The sequence below is a fragment of the Oncorhynchus clarkii genome, chromosome 20 (assembly GCF_045791955.1).
Source record: "Oncorhynchus clarkii lewisi isolate Uvic-CL-2024 chromosome 20, UVic_Ocla_1.0, whole genome shotgun sequence".
Lineage (NCBI taxonomy): Eukaryota > Metazoa > Chordata > Actinopteri > Salmoniformes > Salmonidae > Oncorhynchus > Oncorhynchus clarkii.
In genome coordinates this window covers 46865345-46885302 of record NC_092166.1, presented here as the reverse complement: position 1 = coordinate 46885302, position 19958 = coordinate 46865345, and the positions used below count along the sequence as shown (strand labels likewise).

Below are 19958 nucleotides of genomic sequence, written 5' to 3'. Positions count from 1 at the left end.
CAATATGTCCCATAAACCTCACAAATGGTCCTTTTGTTCGGTTAATTATGTCGATATATATCCAAAATGTCCCTTTATTTGGCGCGTTTGATCCAGAAAAACACCAGTTCCAACTTGCGCAACATGACTACAAAATATCTCAAAAGTTACCTGTAAACTTTGCCAAACATTTCAAACTACTTTTGTAATACAACTTTAGGTATTTTTTTAAACGTAAATAATGGATAAAATTGAAGACGGGATGATCTGTGTTCAATACAGGAGGAAAACAAACTGTAGCTAGCTTTCTGGTCACGCGCCTCTATCTAACAGTACACTTCAAGTTACCCTCGTTCAAGATGGCCGTACTTCTTCATTACACAAAGGACAAACCTCAACCAATTTCTAAAGACTGTTGACATCCTGTGGAAGCGATAGGAACTATAAGAAGGATTCCCAATGAAAACCCATTGAAAAGAGAGTGACCTCAAAAAAAATAATCTGTATGGTTTGTCCTCGGGGTTTCGCCTGCTAAATAAGTTCTGTTATACTCACAGACATGATTCAAACAGTTTTAGAAACTTCAGAGTGTTTTCTATTCAAATCTACTAATAATTTTCATATCGTATCTTCTGGGGATGAGTAGCAGGTAGTTGAATTTGGTCATGCATTTCAATCCGGACTTGAAAATACTGCCCCCTGTCACCAAGAAGTTAAGAAACCAAGGCTATTGAGTCTGCTGATAAGAATGCGGTGATTGACAGAGTCGAAATCTTTGGCCAGGTCGATGAAGACAACTGCACAGTACTGTCTTTTATCGATGGCGGTTATGATATCATTTAGTACCTTGAGCGTGGCTGAGGTGCACCCATGATGTAACGCTTGTCGTCTGGGGAAGGAGAGGAGGACCAAGGTACAGCGTGGTAAGTGTTCATATTTTAAATATTTTAATAAACACTGAAAACAAAACAATAAACAATAAACAACCAACGAAGGTGCAACACAACACTAAACAGAAAATAACCACCCAACAAACACAATGGAAAACAGGCTACCTAAATATGGTTCTCAATCAGGGACAAAGATTGACAGCTGCCTCTGATTGAGAACCATATCAGGCCAAACACAGAAATAGAAAATCATAGACAAACTAACATAGACAACCCACCCAACTCACGCCCTGACCATGCTAAAAAAATGACAAAATAAAGGAACTAAGATCAGAACGTGACATGACCAGCTCGGAAACCGGATTGCACAGCGGAGAAGGTACGGTGGGATTCTAAATGGTCAGTGATCTGTTTATTTACTTGGCTGTTACAGACTTTAGAAAGGCAGGGCAGGATGGATATAGGTCTATAACAGTTTGGGTCTAGAGTGTCACCCCCTTTGAGAGCTCTCCAATCTTTAGGGATCTCGGACGATACTGAAGGAGAGATTGAACAGACTGGTAATAGGGGTTGCAACAATGGTGGCGGATAATTTTAGAAAGAGAGGGTCCAGATTGTCTAGACCAGCTGATTTGTACAGATCCAGGTTTTGCAGCTCTTTCAGAACATCTGCTTCCTGGATTTGGGTGAAGGAGAAGCTGGGGATTATTGAGTACGTAGCTGCGGGGGGTGCGGAGCTGTTGGCCGGGGTTGGGGTAGCCAGGAGGAAAGCATCGCCAGCCGTAGAGAAATGCTTATGGAAATTTTTAATTATCATGGATTTATCAGTGGTGACCGTATTACCTAGCCTCAGTGCAGTGGGCAGATGGGAGGAGGTGCTATTGTTCTCCATGGACATTACAGTGTCCCAAAACTTGGAGTTAGAGCTACAGGATACACATTTCTGTTTGAAGAAGCTAACCTTTGCTTTCATGACTGACTGCATGTATTGGTTCCTAACTTCCCTGAAAAGTTGCATATCGTGGGGACTATTCAATGCTTTTGCAGTCTGCCACAGGATGTTTTTGTGCTGGTCGAGGGCAGTCAGGTCTGGAGCGAACCAAGGGCTATATCTGTTCTTAGTTCTACATTTTTTGAAAGGGGCATGCTTATTTAAGATGGTGAGGAAATTACTTTAAAGAACGACCAGGCATCATCGACTGGCGGGATGAGGTCAATATCCTTCCAGGGTACCCGGGCCAGGTCGATTAGAAAGGCCTGCTTGCAGAAGTGTTTTAGGGAGTGTTTGACAGTGATGAGGGGTGGTCGTTTGACCACGGACCCATAGCGGATGCAGGCAATGAGGCAGTGATAGCTGAGATCCTGATTGAAAACAGCAGAGGTGTATTTGGAGTGCAAGTTGGTCAGGATAATATCTATGAGGGTTCACGTGTTTACGGACTTAGGGTTGTACCTGGTGGTTTCCTTGATAATTTGTGTGAGATCGAGGGCATCTAGCTTAGATTGTAGGACTGCTGGGGTGTTAAGCATATCCCAGTTTAGGTCACCTAACAGAACGAACTCTGAAGATAGATGGGGGGCAATCAATTCACATATGGTGTCCAGGGCACAGCTGGGAGCTGAAGAGGGTCTATAACAGGTGGCAACAGTGAGAGACATATTTCTGGAGAGACTTTTGGGCATAGACCTAGAAAGTATGACAGAACTTTGCAAGCTATCTCTGCAGTATATTGCAACTCCTCCCCTTTGGCAGTTCTATCTTGACAGAAAATGTTGTAGTTGTGTATGGAAATCTCAGAATTTTGGGGGCCTTCCTAAGCCAGGATTCAGACACGGCTAGGACATCAGGGTTGGCGGAGTGTGCTAAAGCAGTGAGTAAAACAAACTTAGGGAGGAGGCTTCTGATGTCAACATGCATGAGACCAAGGCTTTTTCGATTACAGAAGTCAACAAATGAGAGTGCCTGTGGACACGCAGGGCCTGGGTTAACCTCCACATCACCAGAGGAAAAGAGGCGGAGTAGGATGAGGGTATGGCCTTGGCTATCAAAACTGGTCGTCTAGTGCGTTGTGGATGGAGAATAAAAGGAGCAGATTTCTGGTCGTGGTAGAATAGATTCAGGGCATAATGTGCAGACAGGGAGGGGTATGGTGGGGTGCGGGTACAGTGGAGGTAAGCCCAGGCACTGAGTGATGATACGAGAGGTTGCATCTCTGGATGTGCTGTTTATATTGGGTGAGGTCACCGCATGTGTGGGGGGGTGGGACAAAGGAGGAATCTGAGAAATGTAGAGTGAGACTCGGGGCTCCACTGTAAACTAAAAAAATGATAACTATTCTAAACAACAGTATACAAGGCATATTGACATTTGAGAGAGACATAAAGCGAGGCATAAAGCAATCACAGGTGTTGATTGGGAGAGCTAGCTGAGACAACAACAGGTAAAATGGCGATGAATGGGCAGAGAGGGTTGGTTAACTACACACAGGGCCTGAGTTTGGGGCTAGGGCCGACATGTAAAAAGTAAAGCGGAGTATCGTGATAAATGAACAGTCCAGCAGGCATCAGCTGTGTAGCCAAGTGATCATAGGGTCCAGTGAACAGCAACAGATGGAACAGGGAAGCCGCGGATAGTCGTTGCTACGCTAGCATGCGGGAGACACAGCGTTTAAAGTTAGCAGGCCGGGGTGAGTAGAAGCGTCTGCTCTGAGTGAGGTGGGACAGGGCCAGTCGGCGATCTCCTCAACCTTTACGGGGTCCATTTGGATGGCTACGGTAGAGATAATGTGATCCAGGAAGGAAACTTGGGATACGTGGAACTCACACTTCTTTACCTTGACATATAGTTGGCTCTGCAGGAGGCGTCTCAGGACTTGGCGGACAAGCAGTATGTGTTCCGGAATGATTTTGGAGAAGTCCAGGATGTCATCGAGGTAAACAAAGATTAATAGATTCAACACATCCGTAAGTGTTATTGACCAATGCTTGAAAGACTGCTGGTGAGTTCGATAATCCGAAGGGCATGAGTAAATACTCATAGTGACCACTAGGGATGTTAAAGGCAGTTTTCCACTCATCTCCCTCCCTGATTCTCACCAGATTATAAGCATTGCGGAGGTCCAGTTTGGTGAAGAATTTGGCCCCTTGAGCCAACTCCAAGGTCGAGGACATCAGGGGTAGGGAGTAACAATTCTTGATCGTAATCCGGTTCAGCCCTGGCCTCCATCCTTCTTCCCCACGAAGAAGCCAGCACCAGCTGGGGATGTAGAGGGGCGAATGAAAGCTGCCTCCAGCGACTCCCGGGTGCAATTGTCCATGACTGCTGTTTCAGCGGTCGAGAGGGAGTACAGACGGTCTCGGGGAGGTGTGGAGCCGGGTAGGAGTTCTATGGCACAGTTGTATGGACGATGGTGGGGAAGAGTGGTGGCTTGCCTCTTACTGAGGTCGAAGTATTTGGGAGGGATAGCGGGAAAGTCTTGGTCTTTAATGGATGCAGGAGGAGCCAGCAAGGCTCTTGGTGGGGATCTTAGACATTTAGTCTGGCAGTCCTTGCCCCAGTCTAGTAGGTGTTCTGTAGACCAGGAGAATAGTGGGTTATGTAGCGCTAGCCAGGGGTACCCTAGAATGAGGGGGTTCTCGGGAGCAGTGATCAAAAGAAAACTAAGAGACTCTGAGTGGTTCACACCGACCCCCGGAGCCATTGGGCCATCCGTCGAGGTCTCGAATCTGCAGGGGATTTGTAATTCTCTGGCGAAGTCCTGATATATGAAATTATCTGCAGCCCCGGAGTCGACGAAGGCTTAAATCTGGTGCTGACGATTGTACCAGTGGATGATTGCGGGTAGTGACAGACGGTGACAGGGTAGCCGGTGGGTAACTGCACAGCTCGTCAGGGTCTCCCCTTGTCCTGGCGAGCCCTGGCGTTCCCCATCAGCTCTGGGCAAATAGCACAGAGATGGCATAGACCTCCGCAGTAGAGGCATCAGCCTTCGTTCATGTGCCTGTCTTGTACCTGTGGGCTCAGACGTGTGTGTCCCAGCTGCATGTGCTTCTCAATGCTAGGGTCAGGGGGTTCCTGGAGTGGTGTCAAAAAGGAACTGTCTCACACGTTCTCGAAGGCGGTTGTCGATCCTGATTGTAAGCGTTATCAGGGACTTGAGGTCCTCTCCCTGTTCCCAAGAGGCCAGTTCATCCTTGATGGAGTAAGATCAACCCTGGTGGAAAGCGGTGACCAGGGCCTACGTATTCCACCCATTTTCGGTGGAGATGGTGCGGAACTCAATGGCGAAGTCAGCCTCTGGTCTGGCCCCTGGGCGGATGTTGAACAGTCGGCTGGCCGCTTCTTGTCTGTCGACTGGCTGGTCGAAGACTCGTCGCAGCTCGGCAATGAAGGCTAATATGGAGCTACAGGATGGTGACTGCTGTACCACACCGCCGTTGTCCATGCCAAGGCCTTGCCCAAGAGTAGAGAGATGATGTAGGCGATCATCGGACTGTAGCTCGAACACTTGTGAGGAACCCCTTGCATCCTCCCGGATGGCCGTCATACCACTCGGGGGCAGGGATCTTGGGTTCCTGGTGCAGGTTCCCTGGAGGAACTACGGCAACGGCTATAGCACTGGGCGAGGTTGGACTGTGGTTGGAGGTAGTCGGTAAGTGCCTGGAGGGTCTCTGATATTTTGGAGAGTTGTTCTTGCTGCCGCTCCAGCAGTGCTCCTTGGTGGGTTACAACATTCTTGATCTGGGCCATCTCTGCTGGGTCCATGTTTAGGCAGAAGCTTGCTGTGACGTGGTAAGGTTGGACCCAGGTGCAGAGAAGAGACAGACTAGGAATCAGTGGTTAATGTCTCTAGGACGGTCTCTGCCCTCTGGTGACAGGTGGAACCATGACACTATTTTCTCTTCCAATTACCTTACTCTCTCTCCCTGTTCTATTGGTAGACAACAGCTCCCCCTGTCCCCAAGTATGTGTAAAATGAGGGCTGAGTAAAAAGGCTTCCCCAGTTTTGATCAACATTTCCAAACCCCAACTGGGTGATTATCTAAGCCAAATACCGACACTTACAACTATACCAGTCATGTTGGTCACAGCAGGGTGAATTTTGCAACTAGATAGATAGCAGTTCATTTTGATCAGTTTCAACAAGGCTTTTGCCAGGTTATGCCCAGTCTACTCAGATGAAGTGATACATACAGTACACAGTTTAAATGCATGAAAATTATTGGTCAGTTTAATGTTTTTGAGGGAAAGAGGAAGGAAGAGTGGGGATAAACCATCTGCTTTAGAACAGACCGATTCAAGGTCTACTAAAAGGATGACATTTTATCAGAATAGTGAAGCCCATGGGTAGTGCCTGCCGTGTTGTCGCCCATTTCAAGAGGTTGATGTCATTGTTTTGCTGAATACACTCCACAGTAACCAATTCTTCTTGCTCAACTCCTCCATGCCTCCCCAGAAAACCGGGAATATTCCCAGAACATTAGCTAAGATTCCCATTAATTTTTAGTTAGGGTTTTATCTAACATTAGGATGAGAACACTCCCCCCCCAAAAAATTGCTTTGGTTTTAAATGAAATATCCTTGGAATGTTCTCCTAACATTCACTAAAATATTGTGCACAACATCTGTAACAACCCACACAGAACATTCCCCAAAAGATCTCATTAGGTTTCCAGTTAATGTAATACAGGTTGGTGGCACCTTAATTGGGGAGGACAGGATCGTGGTAATGGCTGAAGTGGAATGGTATCATATACACGAAACACGTGGTTCCCATGTGTTTGATGCCATTCCATTCACTCCTTTCCAGACATTATGAGCTGTCCTCACCTCAGCTACCTCCACTAATGTAATAACACAATGTACCAGTACAATTTTCCTAGCAAACCCATAATGACAAAGCAAAAACAGATTTTTAGAAATTTGAGTGACCATCGGGTACTTGGTCACCTCCCTGATGGAGGAATGATGGAGGCCACTGTTTTTTGGGGGGACCTTCAATGCTGCAGATATTTTTTGATAAAAAAAAATCCCCAGATCTGATCCTTGACAAAATCCTGTCTCGTAGCTAATCATGAGAGAGGAAGATTATGTGGAGATATTGAAGCAACATCTCAAGACATCAGTCGGGAAGTTAAAGCTTGGTTGCAAATGGTTCTTCCAAATGGACAATGGCCCCAAGCATACTTCCAAAGTTGTGACAAAATGGCTTAAGGACAACAAAGTCAAGGTATTGGAGTGGCCATCACAAAGCCCTGACCTCAATCAAATGGAAAATTTGTTAGCAGAACTGAAAAAGCGTGTGCGAGCAAGGAGGCCTACAAACCTGACTCAGTTACACCAGCTCTGTCAGGAGGAATGGGCCAAAATGCACCCAAATTATTGCGGGATGCTTGTGGAAGGCTACCCGAAACATTTGACCCAAGTTAAACAATGTAAAGGCAATGCTACCAAATACTAATTGAGTGTCTGTAAACTTCTGACCCACTGGGAATGTGATGAAAGAAAGAAAAGCTGAAATAATTCTCTACTATTATTCGGACATTTCACATTCTTAAAATAAAGTGGTGATCCTAACTAACCTAAGACAGGGAATGTTTACTAGGATTAAATGTCAGGAATTGTGAAAAACTGAGTCTAAATGTATTTGGCTAAGGTGTATGTAAACTTCCGACTTCAACTGTACATGTGGCCTTTAAGGCCAGATCATTTTTCAAGATGTTCAAATGTCCATAGATGACCAGCAGGGACAGATAATAACCATGATGCCTGTAGAGGGTGCAACACTTCAAGATTCAACATCAGTTGGCTTTTCATAGCCAGGGATTCAAAGTCAGCTCGTTAAATTTCTGCCGATAGAGCTGCCACGGTAAACTAAGTGCCGTTATTGTGAAAAGGAAATGTCAAGGAGCAACAACGGCTCAGCCGCGAAGTGGTAGGCCATACAAACTCACAGAACGGGACAGCCGAGTGCTGACGCATAAAAATCATAGGTCCTCGGTTGCAACTCAACTTGTTTTGTATTTGCCATGGTAAAGTAGGACAGGGGGTGTCTTGTAAAAGCACTAGTTCCTTAAACTTGTGTATAGATGCTTAGTTGATCATTTACAGCGGAATTTCAGGATTACTCAACACAGTGAGTACGCATCTTCTGCAATGTGGGATTATGGTTACTGTGGTCTTTCGCTGGGTCGTATTCAATAGTTACCAAACGGACTGAAACAGGGAGGGATTAACTAAACTTGCCCAATAAGAAACTCGTTTAGATTTCTGTGGTAAAATGTTTTGCTACAATGTGCCCTAATGAATATGGCCCTGTGTCTCAACAGTGTTAATTTCGAGAACTACATATCAATGTCATGTGATCATGACATTCACCGGCCATATTTTTTACGACAAAATTCAAAGCCAGTCAAGGCAGGACGTCACTGTAAACAATGATACTGGTAACCTATTACTCTCTTACAGTGCTGAAGGTCAATTACTTGTATTCAACTGTGTGTTTAAGTGAAAATGATAGAAATCTGAAAGATATCAGCATAAATTAACATACATTTGACATGATTCTTTATTATAAAAAGACATTATGTACATTGTGTCGATAGGATGCCAGGGGAGTAAAACACCGATATAGCTAACCATAGAGATCAAAATGAAAGACAAACTACCTTCAAATTAATGATGGATGCAACCATGGTTTAATAAAATTACTATTTGGTCACCAACTCAGGAGTATGCCGAAACTGGCATGCCAACTCTATGCCAGGGTGATGAAACTAAGAAGTTGGGTTCGGCCCTGAGTGACTGGTGGAATAGAATCCATGGAGAAGGCGGTGGTGGGTTGCCGTGCAGTGGACACCATTAGGGGTCTATAAGGCTGAGATGGCCTTGGCTGCCACCCTCCTCCCCAGGGGCAGAGTCAAGTCTGTGATTCCCAAGACCACCCTGGGCTTGGCCAGCGCAGGAAGTTTCACCAGCTCCGAGACCTGGGGAAGGAGACACACACACACACACACACGTGAACAGCTGTGGCATTCTTCACATTCTTCACCACCACTCTAAAACCCATCATGGCAGTAATCGAACTTGTATTATGTAAATATCTCATGCTGGAGGTCTCATGCACAATTACTATCAAAGTTGTTAATCACCAACTGCTATCACATGGATAACCCTAGCTTCCCTCTCACTACTGTAACGGCCCCTCCTCTGCAGTGCAGTGCAGGCAGAGGAGGGTCGCTAGTGATTGGAGTCACCTGGGCTCAGGGTATTTAAACTGCTTAACGAATCACTCGTCTCTCTCTGCTCCTCCAGGTATGATCCTGTTTGTTTGTTCCTTTGTAGTTTTACTTAGTTTTCACTCAGTCATATTCACACACACACACGCATCCATGCACTTTACATACTCCTTACATTATGATACTTTCACACCTCATTCCTTTTTCTTTGTTTAAAGTTAATAGTTTTGGTTTACAATAAAGAACCTTTTTGATTGGCCTATACCGGTTGTTCGTGTCCCCTCATTTTTGCCACAGGCTATGAGCCCGCCTGTGACACTACTCACCATGGTGAAAGGCATGAACTGCAGAATGCTTCCGCGACTGCCCTGCTCCAGACACTCCACACACTCCTCCATGAAGCTCTGCACGAACTGGGTGTGTGGCCCTGCCGTCTTGGAGCCCAGGATGGATGAGATCAGCAGGAAGAGGTTGGCTTCAGAGGAAAAGAGCATGGCAGATGTAAGAGAGGTCAATTAGAGACAAGGAGACAGATTTATTAAGCATTTTTTAAATTAAACAGAAGTTAGAATTAAATCGTAAAATGATCATTATGAGAAGCAATACAACAAAGGCACATTTAAAATTATGAAAATATCAAAAGTGGGGAAAACTGTCAATTGCTTAGTAAGAGAACATGCCTTGGTAAGCCATACTGGTAAACCATGATGCCTGCGAGGTGCTAAAGGTTTAAGACAGGTACATGGTTCTAACCTAGGACACGGTTGAGAGGGTCCCTCATGTTGACCGTGTGGAGCTGGGAAGCCGACAGGGAGGTGGACATGGACCGGTCACCTAACACAACCACAGGAGACAAGGTAAAGATAATTATAGTGACAATCAATAGGAAAGGAGAAGGGGAAAAGGTCTTCAATAGCAAAGACAAGAGAGTAGGGGGTTATAGGCAGCCAAGGTTAAAGACCCCATAGGGAAGTTATGTCAATACATGTCACTGCTCTGATAACTTCCTTATTCAAAGACTCTCCTTATGTCTCAAATCCATAACATCCTGCTCTAAGTTGGCACTGGTCCACTTCCCTTAATGGATTTCAAAGGAAAGCACCGGCGTCAGAAAAGGAGGGTGTAAAAGGACCGGCGTCAGAAAAGGAGGGTGTAAAAGGACCGGTGTCAGAAAAGGGTGCAAAAGGACCGGCGTCAGAAAAGGAGGGTGCAAAAGGGCCGGTGTCAGAAAAGAAGGGTGCAAAAAGACCGGCGTCAGAAAAGGAGGGTGTAAAAGGACCGGCGTCAGAAAAGGAGGGTGTAAAAGGACCGGTGTCAGAAAAGGGTGCAAAAGGACCGGTGTCAGAAAAGAAGGGTGCAAAAGGACCGGCGTCAGAAAAGGAGGGTGTAAAACGACCGGCGTCAGAAAAGAAGGGTGTAAAAGGACCGGCGTCAGAAAAGAAAGGAAGAAGGACTGGGGGAGGGGAAATGGGGATACCTAGTCAGTTGTACAACTGAATGCCTTCAACTGAAATGTGTCTTCAGCATTTAACCCTCTGAATCATAGATGCGGGGGCTGCATTAATCGACATCCTCGTCTTCGGCGCCCGGGGAACAGTGGGTTAACTGCCTTGCTCAGGGGCAGAACGAATCATTTTTACCTTGTCAGCTCGGGGAGTCGATCCAGCAACCTTTTGGTTATGGCCCAATGCTCTAACCACTATGCTACCTGCCGCCCTGGTGTAGGAGACAAAGGGTAAAAAGGACTGCTGAAATGCTAATTACTGAAGTGAGTCTAAGGACACTCCTTCCTATTTCAGGGAAATGGCAGAGGAAGACAAATGTCTAAATAACTGTTTTCCATCCACTACATCTCACTTCACTTAGTGTGTGTTTGCCCAAAATGTCCCTCTACACCCCCTTTTTGCACATTGGGTTTCTACCAGACACTAATTAGTTTAATTACACTAGTGGTGTTTTTACTAATGCCCCTATCACCCTAGTGACATGAATTGTTTCAAAGTAACAAAAGCCTTGATGAACCATGAGCCATGCAAGCGTCATCTTGCTGACAAAGTGAGGTTCCGAAGACAGTATTTCACAAAAGTCTTACACTGCTTGGAAGGCTCAGGCACAAGCTCATTTGCCTGTCATTTGGTTGAGAGAACTTGTGTCTACTTGCTGTTGACGGGGGTTCAAAACCTTACTCAGTTTTAACCTTCATAGAATCTGGGTGGAGGCATTCATCCCGAGGCAATTGGGATGTCACATGAAAAGATTGTATATTCACAACGTCAGTGTAAAAAGCCACGTAAGAAAAAGAAAAAAACTTTTAACTTGAGCTCTCCTGCAGTGAGCAGAATATAACAATAATACTATCAACTATTATCGTTATATGCAGGGCTGCATTCTGCAGGCACAACGTTGTGGAACATTTCAGACAGAAATATATGGGAACAAACATGCCTCTGACTAGAATAAGGAACCATATGAGCTCTAATCATAACATTTTTATTTACAACGTTTGTCCACTGAACCTGCCGCTGATGTACTTTCTTTGACACCAGAAAACAGCAAACTGACCTGGACTAGAAAGGACCACCGGCTCGTCCTCGTTGGAGCTCAGCAGACGCATGAGCTTGGAAGGCTGCGTGTCATCTAGAGGGAACAAGCTACTGTAGTCCTGGGGTTAACAAGAGGCATGTTAGACTACATTACCCATAGCACTGAGGAAACACGACAATATAGTTTGTGTGCGCATAAAGTGCGTTGTAACTTCATTAAATGCACTTTAAATAAATTGTGATTTGATTTTTGCCTGTGTTGTTACCTCGATATCCTCCCGTTGCCTCTTGCGTTGTCGAGCTGAGGCCTGGCCTTTGTGGTGAGTGGAGAAGGAACTGAGAGCACACCATACAGACAGCCTGGAGAACAAGAGGACAAGACTGTCAACAATGGAACACTGCCAAAACCAACAGTAAAGATGCAGAGATGAGGAAAATATTTGTTAAAATAAGATTCAGGAAAAGATAACCAATTTATTCAGTAATTCATTACATATATACTGTACAGGGAAGATGCTTCACAGGCAAAGATTAAGCCTAGTCCTGGCGCCGTATCCACAAAGCATCTCAGAAAAGGTCCTAGGAATACTGTTAAAACCTGTTTTAAGACCATAACAAAAACTCCCAGCTCAGAGTAGGTTTAATTTCAGTCAAAATTGTGAATTCCCTGTTTTTTTTATACAGTATTCCATACTGTGGAGGTTGGAATAATACTGTGAAACATCTGGATAATGCCCTTTTAGTGTAAAAGCTGTTAGAAAAGACAGCCTGAAATTTGCACCAGTTTGGTGGGATTAAATTGACCTGTTTTGGTGACATCACCAGGCGGTAAATTAGATAATAAGCCAATAAGAGTTCCAAACCTCTGCCCATAACAGTTCCCTTCCTCACTCAGAACACTCTCATACAGTCCTATCTAAATTCTTGCTTTGTGACTTTGACCATTTTAATTTAAAACAATCATAGTAAGGTACTTAAAAGGGAGTGTAGCACCCATTTCTCAATGCCAGAAACAAATATAATAGTAACTTAGAGCACCGCAAGAAAACATTCTCAAATTACAATCAATTGTTCTATATCATAATGATGTTCTAAAAGTTGGGTTTGAGATTTTCCAGCTTCGGAAACAATCCAACACCCCGCCGACAGAATCACAGGATACATGTGAGAATGAGGCAGGCAGATTGGACGTCTACTCATCAAGCATCCCAAACAGCCAGAAGCACCAGCAGAGACCGAGCATTATCATGGCCTTCAGTGAGCATGGAAGTGAAGCGGGTAAATGAAAGAGCTAGCTTGCTATCTCTATGCTAACTTTAGCTAGCTATAGCGCATTTAGCTCATGTCTTCCTTCTAAATAACACTGATAAAACAAACTCAAAATGTAAGCATGACTGCTAATTGCTGATGCTGTCATACTATAGATAGGCTTGTACAATGGGAAAGAGTAGTTTTGACCACGATCGAGGTCACTAGGCAGGATTCCATTGACCCAGGTTTATTCAACCAAAACAATGGCGCAAAAAAAAAAATCATTCCGACGTGTAATGGAATCGGCAGATATAGGAGAAATGTTCTAAAGATCGTCAATTTGCAGGGTGGATTTTTCTGCTGTCCGACTTTATTGCTGACAAGTGATGATGGAAACCGTTTTTCCGAATAAATCATTATTGCCTAATCATTTTTGAAGGAATGTGGGGCACGTGATATCACCGTGTAACTAGAAAGCTCCACTCCACAATTATTTCTAGAGGCCTGTCTTGCAAAATAAAAAATATTAAACTATAAAAAACAAGGTTTCTCTGCAGGAACAGAGTTTTCCTGACTTTCAAGAATGCCTGAATTGCTTTGGTTTTGCTACTATTACTGTATAGAGCAAGTTTTGCTGTAATTCAGCCATTCTGTGGCTCAGTTTTATATACAGCCCACCAAGTGTGGGCTAAACTGAAATGCCACACTTCAGCCATGGATCCGATTATGGATCTGGTGGCATTTCAGAGAAGCTTATGGTGAAAAATTGCAAGATTATGTTAATACTTTTATTGCATCAAATGGTTGTTTTATGCAACAGAATAGAATATTCTTATAACTATTGTGTGTGTTCAATTGAGGATGGGCCTCTGGGAGATAATACTGACCGAGGAGATTTACGATGTCTTTTGGGTGATAAAACCTAGATATCACATTCCAGAGCATGAGTTAATGTTTCTGTTCTATATGGTACCAGGGAGAGATGACCCCAGGGCCAGACCTTGGTCTGTACAATGAAAGATAACTGAATTCTAAGTATCTGTCATACACATCTTAACCTTGTGACCCATTCTATACATCTGTTGTTCGTCATGTAGGTTGAAAGGGGTGTATCTTGGCTATAAAATACCTTTGTACTTTTGTCTCTGGGCTCTCAATGAATCACCTGAGCGTGAATCGTCAACCAGCCATCATTATCGTAGAGCACTCAATTGATGTGTGTTGTATTGACCTGCTTCCTTATTAATAAGTGATTAAAGATTTAGTTTAAGTACAACTCTGACTTGTGTGATAAGTTTGTCTCTCATTTGATAATTTCTTTACTAGAAACCACAAGCTCCATAGCCATGCTTTCTTTGGAGGGGTGCATTGTATATTTTGCTCAATGGGAAGGTTTATTTTGGGATCAATGTTGTCATAGTAGCTTCTTTAACAAGAAGCAACTAACATTAGCTTGCTATAGTTAGCTATCCTCTTCCGCCATTTCTGAATTAATTAATAGCTATTTCTTTCTAGCTGGCGAAATGAACTTGATTTTGTTTGTGTACTGCCATATGTTGATAACATAGCTAAGTTTGTTACTGGTATGGGCTATTAAATATGCTAAATCTAGCCAGCTAGATGGTGATAGCCGCAAGCTAAAACCGGGGAGAGAATTTACTTTGTTTCATCTGCTGCTGGCTTGCTAATGTTCACTCAAATACTTATTTTTTATAAACTTATTTCCACATGTAATTGATTAAAATCGATTTATATTCTATAAAGATTATGTCAATATGTTGTGAATATTGTAGAAAAATCCTCAGACGTTTTCCATACTAGAAAGTTAAGTGGCACTTACAGTTGACCATGTACAGTAGGCTATACAGGCAATATGTTCCTCCACTGTGTGAGTCAGATATTACGATCTTGCGTTCAGGGCTTTCTGGCAGTCAGTTTAAAAAAAATGTATATGCGGGAGCATAAATTGTACAATTATAAACAAATACTTCAAGTTATAATATCACTGTTATATCAACACACTCGTCATTCCCGTTTAACCATTAAATCGCTTTGGCACAGTAGGCGTCAAGTCACAAATGTTGCAAAAAACATTTGAAAGGTCTATCATTTTCATCGAACACAATCAACGTTAACATAGGCCCTAGATACCTTCAATTGCTTAATTTATTGGAATGGCCAATTTAGGCATCTTTTTGAAATACCAAGATGTAGGTTAATTAAAGAAAATAACGTGATTATTTATTAGCATAGTGGTTATAAGTCTATATAGGCACCTCATGTGAAATTATCAAAAGCGCTGAATGTAGGTCTAGATTGATTTATCTAGGCAAGTCAGTTAAAAACAAATTATTATTTACAATGACGGCCTACTCCGGTTAAACCCGGACGATGCTGGGCCAATTATGCGCCGCCCTATGAGACTCACAATCACGGCCGGATGTGATACTGCCTGGATTCGAATCAGGGACTGTAGTGACGCCTCTCGCACTAAGATGCAGTGCCTTAGACCGCTGCGCCACTCGGGAGACCCAATTTATGGATTGATCATATAGAAATATCAAAACAGTCATTCAACAACTCCAAAGCAAACTGCATGTGGCACAGCAACCACTTAACCACTGCCCTTTATCATTAACAAGTTACCTGGTGGTAACACTTAAGTGGTTAGGGCAGCTCATGAGGTCTAAAAAGCATGCTCAATGGGGAATCTCAATTGAAAGTGATTTTTTTGTTCAGGACTAGGCTTAAAATCGGTGTTCTGGAAACTGGCCCCTACAGTCACCTATTAAGACAGGTATCTAGCTAGCACACGGCACAGACATCACATCACTGAGAACCTGAGAGACTACACTAGGAGGACTGTCTTACTTGGCCAAGGCCTTGCCGGGCGGGTCTGCCAGGCTGTGCCAGTGGGCTGAGTCTGTGAGCAGGTTGGGCAGGATGTGGCCCAGCAGGGTGAGAGTGATCTGCTGGGTGTCCAGGCAGAAGATGCTGTAGAGCAGTTCCACCACCCGGTTGGCCCACTCTTGGCGAGTCTCCTTCAGCAGCTCCTGAGTCACACATAGAAATTAGGAATGGATTAATACACACCCTATACCCTCCATACTCAGCTGGCGGACTGGATCTGGACTCGGTCGGGCTTCGACCCCTGGTATCATATAAACACACATAAGACATGGAAGAATGTATATAATTGCAGAAAATAAACTTAAAAAAAGAGCAAAACAAATCTCTGCTTATGCGAAATGTGTAGAATTGTGGGAAATTAGCTTGAAAACAGCCAAATTCTCTCCGCCAACAAGAGGGGTGTGAACAGTTTGGGGTCACATGGGTTGCGAGGTGGGGGTTTGTTATTACGCCGATAAATTACATTATCCATCTGGACCTTTGCCACCTAGGAAATTAGTGTGACCGGACCTTCTCAAATAGTAGTCGAGAACCCCTGTCCTATATAGTTAGAGTAAATGCTCACATACACACAACTTTAATATTCAAACATCACTATTGAGTAGTCAGATTTTTTTGGGGGAAAGTGCAGTTTATTTTTAAGTAAAAGTTGTCTAAATTTAAAAAAAAACATATCCATGTGACTTGTTTTACATGCAAAGATATACAATCACATTACAAATTGTTTTTAAATGAAAACACATTGAAATGTAGGTTATTTGAGATTGAGCAACTGCAGCTTTAGACAACACGTAGCTTTGTTTACAATTAGGCTGCATCTTTTGGTGGTTTTAATGGTTTTAATTGTCATTTTCTAGTTAATTCTCTCATGTTGCGTTTCACATGAAAAGGCAAATGTACTTTGGTAGCGCGCATTTATCCCTCTCTGGCCTGACACACAACTGTTTGCATTTTCCCCAATTCAAATAGAGCGGTTATCTGACACAAATCCAAATTCAGCAAACCAATTATAGTACAGTATGAGGATACACAGAAACTGCTGCACCAATAGAAATCCCCGATCACGCATGTATGCGATGTCATGGCCACGTTAGCTAGCTAAGCTCATCCGCAGAAAAACGTCATCAGGTATACCGGTCTGTCGCGCGAAACTGCGCATGTGCAGGGCATTAAATCAAGGCACCTCTTCGATATAAAGCTGTTTTTGATGAAAATGAAAACCTCTCAGTTACAACCTTGTGACAATGACAATTTCAGCTAATTAAGATATTGGCTCAAATCTAGGTTTTGCATTTAGACTGAGAAAAGTAACATCTAAGGAAAATGTTTCACTTTCCAAACCCAGGTCTGGTCGGACGAGGCTGCTTCGCATGCGTTCCCAGAAGTCTCAAAGTTGCGCCGCTGGGTTTAGAAACTGTGGCCAACATTTTATTCATACGCTGTCGACTGAAATGCAACGCTATAGGCTTGCTAGCACTGGCAGCCACTAAAGTCATTTAGTTAACCAAAACAGGAACATAGCAAAATGAGGCAAGAACACATGGCGTACAAAAAGTATTATTTTCAGACAGTGCGACATGACGTTAAAAGGTTTTTTATCATGGCGAACATCGGCTTCATCTTTCACAGCAACGCTATCCCATGCTCCTTTATTACGACGGGACGCTCGATTTCAGAACCCTGGACAGCGGTAGATGTACACAGCAATAACAGCCTTAAACTCTAAGCTTACAGAGAGAAAAATCCCATCTGTCCTTTAAAATCAACAAAGAAACGACTGAAACAACTTTGGATTTTTTTTACATCGACTTGAAATCAGTAAGTAAAATCACAACCAAGACATCTTAAAATCAAATCAATAAACACAAACCTATTGTCAATGCACAATGCAGTTGAATGTGGGAAAATGTAGTATGCCTATAAATTTCATTTTGCAAAAATGTACCATTTAGTTTTCCACAGACATTATTGACGCTTATGATGAGAGCTAAGTTCCTAGAGAGAATCTACTCAAACGGTCTCCTGATCACTACCCAGTCACCATGGGAAATGTGTATTCTCTCTCGCCCAGCTATCAGAAGGCGGCTGGAGATGGGCCCGCAATGTTGGGCAACGACAACAGTTCAGAACAGCAGGAACGCCAAAGAGAAGAACCTGAAGCATCGCTCGCTCATCAACATAAAGCGAAAGAAGGGCTCCAAGAAGGCGCAGCCTAATGGGAACAACCAGAACAATGTGACCCACCTCAACAATGAGAAGTCCAAGTCCCGCACCAATCTGTACACACACAACCAGGACCAGAGCACCCCAGACCTGGGACAGGAGCTCTGACAACGCCTCCTAGCTGGACAAGAACGCCCCCGACACGCCCAAGAGGTCCAGGCCTTCACCGGCGAGCTGCTGCGCTTCTTGTTCCTAACGACATAGGGCTGTGGCTGCAGAGCATGGACCGCTTCCTGCTCCATCACGATTGGGGGAATCAGAGCATCCTCACCCCAGCCAACGTGGTGTTTGTCTGCATGCTTTGCCGCAAGGTGGTCTCCTCCGAGGCAGCCACGAGCACCAGTTGGAGGCCATGGTGATCACCTGCCTCTACCTGACCTGACCCTACTTGGGCAACAAGACCTCCCCACTCAGACCCTTCCTGGTGGAGAGGTCCAGGGATATCTTCTGGGAGCGCTGCCTGTCCATCATCAACCTAATGAGTGCCAACATGCTCAAGATGAGCACGGACCTGCATTATTTCTTCCAAAGAGCCAGAAAGAAAATGAGCCGCTTACTCAACGTTAGCTCATCTGATGTTGTAACGTTAGCTGTCTGACTATTAGCAAGCAAATTTTCACACCATAAACTAAATTATTTAAAATCAGTTAAGTTGGCAAATGTTGCTCAACATTTATCTGGCTAGCTAATGGAGAATTCGATCCAGCAAGATACTTAACAATGCTAACAATACTTGTTCCACCACACTTTCTTCCTCCCCTCAAACTTTACAAATGCCAGTTTTCAGTTATAGCTCATGAAGTACACTTCATCACCTTGTCACTCCCGTCTCCGTGGTCAGGCTTCTCACCTAACGTTACCTCTTCATTATCATTCAGGGGACGCGCAACTGTAACTGAAAAGGCAGATTGCCACTCTCCGCTGTCTTTCCAGAGCGTGTGCGGTAACGAGCAAGCTGTCTCTTCAGTTGCATCGGTTGTGTGCTGATGCTGTAACTAGCAAGCTGTCTTCTCTCTTCAGTTGCGTGCTGATGCTGTAACTAGCAAGCTGTCTTCTCTCCTCGGTTGCGTGCTGATGCTGATGCTGTAACTAGCAAGCTGTCTTCTCTCCTCGATTGCGTGCTGATGCTGATGCTGTAACTAGCAAGCTGTCTTCTCTCCTCGATTGCGTGCTGATGCTGATGCTGTAACTAGCAAGCCGTCTTCTCTCCTCGATTGCGTGCTGATGCTGATGCTGTAACTAGCAAGCTGTCTTCTCTCCTCGGTTGCGTGCTGATGCTGTAACTAGCAAGCTGTCTTCTCTCCTCGATTGCGTGCTGATGCTGATGCTGTAACTAGCAAGCCGTCTTCTCTCCTCGATTGCGTGCTGATGCTGATGCTGTAACTAGCAAGCTGTCTTCTCTCCTCGGTTGCGTGCTGATGCTGTAACTAGCAAGCTGTCTTCTCTCCTCAGTTGCGTGCTGATGCTGTAACTAGCAAGCTGTCTCTTCTCTCAGTTGCGTGCTGATGCTGTAACTAGCAAGCTCTCTTCTCTCTTCGGTTGAGTGCTGATGCTGTAACTAGCAAGCTGTCTTCTCTCCTCGGTTGAGTGCTGATGCTGTAACTAGCAAGCTGTCTCTTCTCTCAGTTGTGTGCTGATGCTGTAACTAGCAAGCTGTCAATTCTCTCCTCGGTTGAGTGCTGATGCTGACGCTGTAACTAGCAAGCTGTCTTCTCTCCTCGGTTGCGTGCTGATGCTGTAACTAGCAAGCTGTCTCTTCTCTCCTCGGTTGAGTGCTGATGCTGTAACTAGCAAGCTGTCTCTCAGTTGCGTGCTGATGCTGTAACTAGCAAGCTGTCTCTTCTCTCCTCATTTGTGTGCTGATGCTGTACCTAGCAAGCTATCTCTTCTCTCCTCGGTTGCGTGCTGATGCTGTAACTAGCAA

The 19958-nt window shown here is 44.2% G+C and overlaps 1 protein-coding gene and 1 pseudogene across 3 annotated transcripts in view; one reads left to right on the top strand and one right to left on the bottom strand.

The window, feature by feature from the left end:
* Positions 1-8419: 8419 nt before the first annotated feature.
* Positions 8420-19958, bottom strand: part of LOC139376440 (mediator of RNA polymerase II transcription subunit 24) — a 33737-nt gene continuing 22198 nt past the window's right edge. For all 3 annotated transcript variants that reach the window (XM_071119042.1, XM_071119043.1, XM_071119044.1), the window contains exons 21-26: positions 15773-15954; positions 11917-12010; positions 11670-11769; positions 9861-9941; positions 9434-9582; positions 8420-8855 (exon numbers count right to left, since the gene is read on the bottom strand). In XM_071119042.1, coding sequence (XP_070975143.1) covers positions 8739-8855; positions 9434-9582; positions 9861-9941; positions 11670-11769; positions 11917-12010; positions 15773-15954 — 723 coding nt within the window. In that variant the 3' untranslated portion in view covers positions 8420-8738. The remainder of the gene's footprint in view (positions 8856-9433; positions 9583-9860; positions 9942-11669; positions 11770-11916; positions 12011-15772; positions 15955-19958) is intronic.
* LOC139376469 (cyclin-dependent kinase 5 activator 1-like) lies at positions 17854-18632 on the top strand (annotated as a pseudogene).